This window comes from Pteropus medius, unplaced genomic scaffold, assembly GCF_902729225.1.
Source record: "Pteropus medius unplaced genomic scaffold, Ma_sr-lr_union100, whole genome shotgun sequence".
Taxonomy (NCBI): Eukaryota; Metazoa; Chordata; class Mammalia; order Chiroptera; family Pteropodidae; genus Pteropus; species Pteropus medius.
In genome coordinates, this window is record NW_024352148.1 from 1790001 (window position 1) to 1800751 (window position 10751).

Sequence of the window (10751 nt, forward strand, 5' to 3'; positions counted from 1 at the left end):
TGCCCGTGTCCGTCCTAAATTTCTCCTTCTGTTCTAGAAATTTTTAAGACCATCGCTCTGCATTTACTTTTCTGAAGTGATACAATGATATTGCTAGGCGTGTGTGCATGTGCATGTGTGCATGTGTGGGCGCATACGTGTGTGCATGTATGTGTGCACACATGTGGGTATGGGTGTGGGTGCAGTTGTGTCTGTGCGCATGTGGGTGTGCATGTGTGTGGGTGTGTGCACGCATGTGGGTGTGTGCCTGTGTGTGTGCACACGCGTGTTATCAGCCCCGTCAGACGTGAGGCCTGGCAGCATTCCCATGGCTGACGATTCCCACGGCCACCGCCTTTGTACGCTGCAGCCGACGCCGCGCTGGACCGTCTCGCTGGTGTCCGTGTGGCTTCTCGTGCGATTCTGGCGTCATTCCTGACACCTCCTCCCATTCCGAATGTTTCCCATTTGTTGTTTAATGATCCCATTGAGTTTTAAACGGTCCTTATTGTACACATTTTTGAACTTCTATTTTTAATCCACGTCAGCTACATCACATGTTATAGTTTCCAGTTTCCTGAAAACATGTTCAAGCTTTTTTTTTCTTTTAAGATACTAATCATAGTTCTAAAATCCCAGCTATTTACTACAAAAAAATTCCTTTAACGCGAGTGTGTAAAAGTCTTTCTCTGTCATCTACCGTATGTCCGTGATGCTTTCCTTCGTCGTGTGCTTAAGTATTATTCGGTTGATGATGAGATGCTTCTTTCATTGTAAAATAATTTCTGGCAATGATTTAAACAATTTTCTGAAAAACGAATGACAGTTTTCACCAAATAATTTAACCAATCGAATGTCGCCAGTTCCTACTTCCGACGCGCACTTTGCTGGCCCACAGAGGACAGAGGGCCCAGGTCAGGCTGCAGTCACCGCTTCGGGCGAACGCCCGCCTCGTGAAGACACTGGCTGTTCCTAGGACTGCTGCTCGGCGTTTTTCAGGATTTTTTCTTACGTCCTTTTGTGTTTTTCCTTTCCCTATCCAAACAGAGATCTCATATACTATTTCATTTTTTCCCTCTGCAAGCTCATTCTTTGAGATGTCATCCTACAATGTGACTTCAATTATCATCCATACAACGATGACTTCCCAAGTCTCTCTCTCTCCATCTGAGCTCTTTCTCCCCATCTCAATCCAGTATGCTTTGGTGGTACCGATGATATTTTCCGGTATTCTGAAATTTTTGTTTCCAGAACATCTCAACTTAAAAACATCTAAAAACTCAGTTGACTTTAGTCCACAAACTCATTTCTCCTCCTGTGTTTTCTGTCTCGGAAAACAGCACCAGCAGCAGCTGGTTCGCCCAGGGAGCTGAACGTGTCGGACACTGATAAACACTGACCTTAGACAAGCACAGCTTCTTCGTACGACATCTGTGCTCCTTCCTTCTGGCCTGCGCTCTACGTCCTAAGGACACTTAGCCCCCGAGGCCGCCGTGTCCTCTCCGCGGGGAGCGTTTCCATGCACCCCCGTCGCACAGTGTGGACCCACCGTTCGAACTACCTGCCGTGTACCTCGGTGCTTGTCACGGTCACACATTCTTCGACGTTCTTCCTGAAACCAGTAAGACTAGCTTCTCCCGCAGCGTGAGCAACCCACCCAATCGCATTGCTTGTCACAGAGCATCGTCCCTACTTGAGAACCAGTGTCCTTCAGTGACAGGAGGGCTGCGTTTCGCTCGCTGCTGGCCACAGGCCTGAGCAGTGTCGGCCACAGTCAGCATCCAGTTAACGTTCGCTGAGTGGGGAGCTGAATCATCCTCCTATTATCAAGTATAATTATAAAATATATAATTTACGTGTACTTTTTAACAAGTCATCATACTGTAGGTTGTGGAATTTAAGGCATATAATGAGCATCGCATTTCCGTACAAGTGGTTGGGGTTTAATTGGCCATAAGTGATCCAAACCCATTCTGAATGTGAGCTGATAATGGACAGTAAGCTGTTTACTTTAGAAAAACACACATTTCGGGGAATAATTCCCATAGGAGATCATAGTCTCATTTATCCTAACGATTCCTCGAAATTCTGTCCCACCTCTCTTCTGCGAAACCATAATGAACCCCAGTTTCTTACCTATAAATAAAACCATGTCCATGATAAATAAGAAAAGGCTTATTCAATTTGAAAAATAAACCAGCATTTTACAGAGACACATTCAGCTCCACGTTTTCAGTTCCCATCATACGCGTACAGCTGGGTGAGAAAGACAGTGATCAAAATACATAACCTAAAACTACACAATAGCCGCAGTGACGGTCGTCCTCAGAATGTGACAGTGTGTGCGGTCAGGACTGCCTCGGAGAGCTAGGAAGCTTTGGTCTTTTAATGTTATACAATTTATAGTATCTGATGAATAACACAGAACAAATCTAAATACTATTATTCTAATTATGCCATTTAAACTGAGTTGGGCTTTTTTTTTTCCTGATATCTACAAGCATATAAAACTTCTAACCTATTATACGTGTCTTTCAGTTAATGATATACATGTATATATATGGACTCTACTTTCTGCTCAATTGTGCTGTGAACCTGAAAATAAGAGTTTATTAAAAATAAATAAATGTATAGGGAAAATCTGTACATGTGTGTATGTGCACAGATGCATAAACACACATACACATATCTGTATTAAATGGGGCTATACACAGTACAGTCGGACAGTATGTGAACAAGTGTCCACACACACAAAAATAAACTACTTATGACGCCGCATTCGCACACGTTTTAATCCTCGCAGAAGCTTCCTGAGACAGACAAACGTCTCCATCATCTTGCTGACACGCGGTCCAAGGCCTGGGATGTGTGGGTGCTCCTGGAGCTCACACGGCTCAGGCCTCGGGGAGGCTCAACCCCGACTTGGTGAACCGTTGCTTATAATCACATCATTACCTTCCTTTGCTGAACTTATATCGATACGACTAAAATTCAACATCTTTAAAAACAACACATCTAAAGTTTACAAATTAATTTTAATATTTATGGTGGCAACTTTATATTATTGATTTAAGGGACAGCTTTTTAAAAATTCATTAAGCAATAAAGGCAGCAGGAGGTAGAGATGTTAACTCTACTTGAGATGTAAATACTTTTCAATTTGTGATAGCTTAGGCGAAATTTCATTAGGCACTAGGAAATGTTCTGTTTTCTCAAATTTTTCTCAAAGCGTAAGATCCTGTCTACTGATATGACTTGATTTGGTGAATGGTGGGTGGTGGTGTCAAAATTAATCATAGTTTGCTTTTAATCAGGGGGTTCACTGTCTGCCGGGGCAGCCCATGCCCTCGCGGCCACACTATGCTGTCACCACTGGGAAGTTAATCCAACTGCTCTGCGTTCAATTCAAGCAAACTTTACCCGTATGTAACATTCCACTGTCGTTTCCTAAATGATGCAAATGTACCCCAAAGGGGCCAGTTTATACATCGATATATTTTTAGGCTGTAAAATGAGAAAGACTGGCTAACCCAATGCAGTCACCTAACACAGGGGTCCTTAACCCCTGGTCCGTGACCTGTTAGGGACCGGGCCACACAGCAGGAGGTGAGCGGTGGGCGAGTGAGCGAAGCTCCATTTGTGTCTGCAGCCGCTCCCCAGCGCTGGCATCACCGCCTCAACTCCGCCTCGGATCATCAGGCATCACATTCTCACAGGAGCCCCGGTCCCTGGAGCCACAAAGATTGGGGACCACTGACCTAAATAAAACCCAATGATGGCCTTGCCGGGAGGGAAGAAGCATGGGCATCTCCTCTGGGGCAGGCTTCTCAGTGTTTATTGATTCCACATTTATCGAATACTTAAAACTGCCAGAGGTGAGGCAGGGTCTAAAAAAGATTTGCTTATAGGGATTTAGACAGTAAAATTTAGACAGCCATATGATGGCATAATCATGAGGAAAATTCCAATTTAATATTTGGAAATGCATGATTTTTTGTATGAGGGTTTTGTGGTAATTTTTCTGCATAAGTGACGGGAATTTGTAGGTACTACTCTGTCTTAGTGTAGAGTTTCCCATGGGATGTAGATTTAATGGAAAGATGGCCGTGAAAAGAAAACTCTACAGCTGGAGAAATCCAAGAGGGGGTGGTATTTGTGACCGCTCTGGTAACTGGGCCTCAAACGGCTCCATACGCTCACCCACACCGTCTGTCCTCTCCAGCTGGACGAGGCACCCTTGTCTCCAGATGACAATGGTCTGTGCCCCTAAGTGGAAGGCATCTTCTGCCATATGCAAACACCCAGGGCTCCACGTGCCACATTCTCAAGTACACTTTTGCTAGGAACTTCTCGGCAACTGATCTAATGTCATTTATGGTGTAAAGCATCAGTACTCAGTCTTATGTTCCTCTATACGAATTATTCTCATGTCATCTAGTTGAGTGATACTTAGAAACTTTACCCTTGTTTTTTCCAATTAAAAAAAGATATCAGAATATTTCATGTCTTCAGGAAAGCTTCAAATTATTAATGTTGTAACTCTAATCTTCTCGAATCTATTCCGAGTTAGTACACTACCTGCTATACACATTTCCTCTACAGATAAACAAATATTGATGAGAGAAATGAAGAAATATTTACAAGGTTATTGTTTTCTTACAGAAATGAAAGGAAGAATTACGCTGATCACTAGGAAAATGCTAGTGCATAAAACCTGCTTATCTCGTAAGATATATAGGTTGAGTAACACATTTATAATATCCAAGAAAAATGGGACACACTTTTAATTCAATGCTATCAGAATAATTTTCTAAAGAAACTTTGATTTGAATCTATCCTAGGAAATCTATACTTATAGACTTACTTAAGTAACAAAATTTGACAAGCACCGACACCAATAAATCAGAGCACATCCAAGACACATCCTCCTAACTTTGCAACATCTGGTGATTAATCGGTTATTTGGGCGTTCATAGGGTTAACTAATGCCTGCTGTAATAATACCCTGAATAATCATAATGGACGTATTTGTCACTATATGGTCCATTTCAGCAGAAACCAAACTGTCACATTGAGATTTATTACAGCATGCGTTTTTCAGAACATAATCTTAAAAGGGGAGAGACTTGGCAGTTTGCATTGTGCTGAATTTCATCTGCGGCCTTGTCTCGGTAACTTATTTGGCATGTATTTCTTTTCTAGCAACATATTATTGAACTTCTATGGATGGGTGCGATGTCTCAGCTTAGTCATATCCCTTTTTTCCTCAATAACCTTACTATGTCTGTGAACTCCTATTGGACAAGAAAAGGGCGTTGGCTTTTCCACGGCTGAAGCACACCTGCTACCTTAACCAACCAACCCAGCATGCGCCTTTCCCACATGAGGTCAGTAAAGGTGACTCTCACTGCTCTGGGAATCCCGGAAACCATCTCTCTTCTCCTCTAATACACTGGTATGCGCCGGGCAGACACGAAGCCCATAAGAGCTGCAGCCATTTGCTGCCAAGCTGGAAGGAAGGTCGACCTGAGGGGCACAGACAAGAAAACCCCAGGGAGGGGCACCTGGGCCCTCGTCGTTTTTCATGCAGAGCCCAGTGTAACTTGGCACTGCCGCTCACGCGAGGCAGCGATGCGCTCGCCATCATCTGCCGTCCGAGTCAGGCCCGCACCTATTTGCGAATAAAGGACCCAATGGATGACATCCGTTACCAGGACTGGGCTTAGGAGTAACCAGACGGAATTCTTCAACAGTGAGGAAAACGAGAAAGGCCACGCCAGGTGTGGCCGGAGAAGCTTCGCGGCCGCACAGCGCTCTGTCACCGCGCAGGATCCCACCCCGGGCCAGCGGCGGACCAGGGGGTGGGAAACGGTAACTAGGTGGGTCCCAGCGCCCAAAAGGAAGCGATTTTATCTTACGTGGGTACGAACCTCCCAAAACGGGAAGGAAAGCTTTGCCCAGAGCGGCTATTCTGACCATAAGGACACAGTTTGAATCCGGGGGCCCCTGGAGCTGAAAAAGCTGCACTACCCACGACGAGCCAAACGGAAGGCCATCAAAAACGCAGGGGTGACAGACGCAACGCGGGGAAGAGAGGTGGAGAAAATACAGTCAGTCCTCGGTGTCATCGACAGGCTGCTGGGAACTGGGCCTTCGAGTGAAAAGACGCACGAGGAACCCCACTCGACCAGAGGCTGATGAACGGAAAGCAGCGCACGTGCTTCAGCACTTCCGGCCGCAGAAACGTCACCAAAGCGTGAAGACCCGAAACGCTTCTACTGTGAAACTCCGAGATAAACTGCGTGTGGCGGCTCGGCACGGGCGGGACCCACCCTGGACGGGACCCCCGCACCCAGGGCCCCCCACCCGCCACACTCTCTCGGACGGCGACAATGCGACAATGCAGACACGCCCGTCTGCTCCCTGCACACCTGTGGGACGCGGCCGGCACCCAGCCCCGGAGAAAACCCCACGGACATGGGGAGACCGTGCCACCTCCACAGAGGGCGGCCCCGGCCTGGAAGCCTTTGTGTTTTTTTTTTTCCATCGATGTTATAACAAAATGACACTGAATGAAATGACATCATTCAAGGATCTGCTTTCTATGGCCTTACCCTAGCATATTTTTAAAACAATATCTCCTGAAAAAAGTATAAAGACATGTGGAAATGAAATCAAAGTTGAGAAGAGATATATATAAAATACCACAGTCCGTTGTTTCAATTGGCTTCTGTAAAAATACCAATTCCATATAATATATATAACATATCCCCAAAGCACGTCGTACACGGAGAAATGATCTCCAGTTAAAGATGGAAGTACAGCTAAAGCATTATCCCTAAAAAGCCTTTCTTAGGACCGTTTATCCACCTGGTTTTTAAACTACTTAAGGTTAGTGCAGTAAACGCTTTCCGCATTGGCCGGCATTCTTTTTAGAGAAACAGATCAAGTAAGCATTATTTTTTAAATGATTTACGAGATTCATATTTTTCTAAAATGCCAGATACCGAACTTACGACAAGCCTCATTAAGAATAATTTTAATAAAATAGAAAAAAACTAAGTCTGATTTTTTTAGTTAAATATTTAATTTTCTGATTTCCAGTTTACAAGTGTTTAGAATGGACAAGAATGATTTTACCTCTTTATCAATAATTTTATATTAATTCAAGATAATTTCATTCACTATATGGCAACAAATCTTCACAGATGTTACCCATTATTTTTTAGAATGGAAATATTACACTAACTACTACCTATAAAAAACAGCATTTGGTCAGTGGCTTTACAAATTTTTTTTTCCAGTGTAAATTAAAAAAAAAAAAATTCTAAGAATTAGAGAATACTGAAAACTTAGTGAAAATGACCTCCACATTTATAATATTTCCATTATATCCCGAAAGAGAACTCTAAAAATATGACCTGGTTATAACAGACCATATTGCTAATGTTATAAAAACTCGGTGGGAGCAAGAAATCGTGTCAACGATACGCAGAATTCTGTAGTTGTCTCTATACATTAGAAAAACGTTCAAACGTAAAAACCGAAAGATGTGGTGATGATCCCTCAACTATTTAGACGATGAGTAGCTCACTGTAAACCGATTTTTATTCCACTCACAGTATCTTCTCCCCTCAAATGTCTTAAAAATAAAATCCGTTACACAGCACCATAGCGAAAATCAAAGAGCACAAACTATCTCCAAGAACAGAAAAATCTCTAGCGCAGAAAGACATCGGATAGCAGAGCACAGGCTTCTTTGGGGACATGAACCGATGTGCGTGTCCTTCGTTACGGAGATCTGTCCTTCCTCTTATGCGGAGGGTCCACTCTGTTCGCAGCGGCCGCCCCGTTTTCGGTCCCCTTCCTGTAAGTCCTGCCTTTCGTCCGTTTCTTCTTCGCGGCCGGGGCCTGGAGCGCCGCGTCGCCCTCTACCCACCTCTGCAGCTGGACACTGAAGACGGTCCACGTGACGTAGGCCTGGATGGTGCAGCTGGACGACAGCACGGCGACCTTGGCGGCCAGCACGTTCACGTTCCCGGAGGCCGCATCCGGGCCGCGAGCCTGCCCTCCCGCCAGGTGGAAGCCCGCGGTGAGGACCGACACGATCAGGGTCCCCAGGCGGCCCAGAACGAACACCACGGCCCACAGGGACAGCTCCCTCTGGTGCTTCTCGTCGCCGAAGTAAAAGAGGTCGCACGCGTGGGTCAGCAGCTCCACGGAGTAGTGCATCATGAGCAGCAGCAGCCCCAGGTGGTTCAGGTAGAGCAGGTAGGCGCCCGCGATGTGGAACAGGTGCAGGCCGATGTAGACCAGCTGCCGCGGCAGGTCCTGCCTGCGCGTGCGCTGGAAGTACAGCTCGGGCACCGCGTGGAACCAGTAGGCCAGCTGCGCCACGTAGAAGAACTTCACCTGGAAGGTCATGGTGCCCGGCGGGGCCGCGCGCCACAGGCGGGCCGGCTCCTCCAGGCAGCCCTCGGCCACCAGCACGCACGTGCCCCAGGCGCACGACACCAGGTAGAAGGCGCCGAACTGGCCGGCCTCGTTGAAGCGGCTCTGCTTGGCCTTGGCCAGCTGCAGGCGCCGCGTGACCCTGTCCAGCACGTGCTCCTGCAGCGCGGCGTGCACGATGACGGCCACCAGCGTGTAGAAGAAGACGGTGGCCAGGTCGCGCGCGCCGTAGCGGTAGAGCGCGCGCGGCGGCGCGGGCGCCCGCGCGGGGGCGGGGACGGGGACGGCGTGCTGCAGCGTGAGGAAGGCGATGGACGCCTCGGCCGTGCCCTCGAACAGCAGCCCGAGCACGAAGAGCATGCCCACGCACGCCACCAGGTCCGCGTGGTTCTGCAGCACGAACTCGTGGCTCAGCAGCGGCGGGTTCTTGGCGCTCTTCTTGCGGAGCGCCATGGCTGCGCCGCGCCGGGCCCCGGGACGCCGCCGCCGCCGCCGCCGCCGCCGCCGCCTTCCGACCCCGCGCGGCCCCGCCGCCCATCCCCGCGCGCGCTCGGCCGCCCCGCCGCGGGAGGCTCGGCGCCGGCCGCGCAGCAGCGCGCATGCGCGGGCGGGGGGCGCGGCGGCGCCGGGGGCGGGGGCCCCGCCAGCCCGGGCGCTCTGGGCGCCGCCGCGCGGTCCCTCGGCGGCACCTTCGCTGGTGACCACGGCAGGGCGGGCGAGACCTGTCCGCTTGTCAGTGACGATGACGAAACCAGCTCCGGGGCCACAGGGACGAGCAAAGTCTGAGCTCGGCGTTTACGGGGTGCTGCGCTCAGCACTTCGCTCGAGCGACTGCCGCCGCTGGCACAGCCGGCGAGGTAGCCGCGCTGCACGCCATCGTCGCCTGCCGAGAGACTGAGCGAAAGGCCGTTACGGTGCAGCGCTTTACAGAGCGGGGGCTGCGGCGCACGGGGGCCCCTGAGAGGCCCAAGGTCACGCGGCGGGTCACGGGAACCCGGTGCGGGTCCAGGCCAGGCGCTCTCACCACTGCGCTCCGTTCCCTGTTCCCGTGAACGCCTCCCCTGTTAGCAGTGACAGCTGTGGCGACGACGCTGTCTGGGCAGTGAGCCTATGGACAGTGTTTTAAAACACCGGATGTGGCTGGACAGGGAAAACCACCAGTTCAGCGACAGGCCTTTTGGTTGCCAAGCCCGGAACTGAGGTTTCTCATTCTGGCAGGCAAGAGACTCGGGTTTCATTATTATGGTTTTTGCATGTAATTTTTCTAAAATTCACGCATCGAAAAACAACTTCTTTCGTAGATACTACCATCATCTTCAATTCACATCGGTCTTCAAATTTCTCTTTGAATCCAGAGCAACTGTTTCTTCTGCCTAATGAGATCATAATCATGACTAATAGAGTTAAGAAGTGAATTTTGGAATATACGTTTCAGAAGAAAAAGTGCTCCCCGATTTAAAGAAGGAAATGAACGCGAAACCGAGAATGTCCCTACTGGCCAAAGATGCAGCCGAACTGGGTACTGACTTTTAAGATACTGAACGAAGTACGCTGATCAGCAGACGCGTGTCTGCACTCCCTAGAACAAACCGCGCGTGCGGGATTTGCTGTGGCACGCGTTCCTGCGTTCGGGGAAGTGCCCACATGTTTTCCCATAGTGAGAATTCTCCATTTCTTGAAGGACTGCTCATTGGATAGTCTCCTCCTTTACAGGATCTGCTTCAGTGTGTTTTCTTTGATTTTCCTAGCTGTGACTCAGTTCTTGGCTGACAGCTCAATTTTGAGTCTACATGAGGTTAACAAAATCGGTAAGGAGTTAGAGACAGAGCTGCGAAAATCAGCATCAAGAAGTGAGGGGGGAAAATCAAACTTGTTGAAAGCAGTGGGGAGGAAACGAGCGCAGGGCATCGTGGGAATTATCAAGCGTTCGTTCGGGAAAGTACACATTGACTCTTTCGAAACTAACCGTAATTTTAAATATAGAATTCATCAGTCGTCTCACAGGTGTAGACGATGTGACTGTGATCATTTTGTGACATACTGAATATAAAAATGCTTGTGCAATTTCTGAGCCATAACTACCTGGGAAACGAGACAGATTACTTTGTTCAGATGTTGGAAAGCACAGGACTGTGATCCCCGGAGGAAGGGAGACAGGAGTGACGAGCCCCACGACTGCCCGATTTTCTGCCTGGAAGCACCTTCCAGTCTGCTGTACAGGGAGGGGTAACCCAAGGATTGAGCATAGTTAGGAGAAGCTGGGGCCAGGGCACTGGCCAGGCAGAGTAACCGCATAGAAAGGTGCTTAAGGTGCTGCTGCT

At 48.5% G+C, this 10751-nt stretch overlaps 1 protein-coding gene across 1 annotated transcript; it reads right to left on the reverse strand.

Annotated features, from left to right (window-relative positions):
• Positions 1-7770: 7770 nt before the first annotated feature.
• TRAM1L1 (translocation associated membrane protein 1 like 1) lies at positions 7771-8883 on the reverse strand. Its single transcript, XM_039846915.1, has one exon. It carries the CDS (start codon positions 8881-8883, stop codon positions 7771-7773), a length of 1113 nt encoding a protein of 370 aa, XP_039702849.1.
• Positions 8884-10751: the final 1868 nt, after the last annotated feature.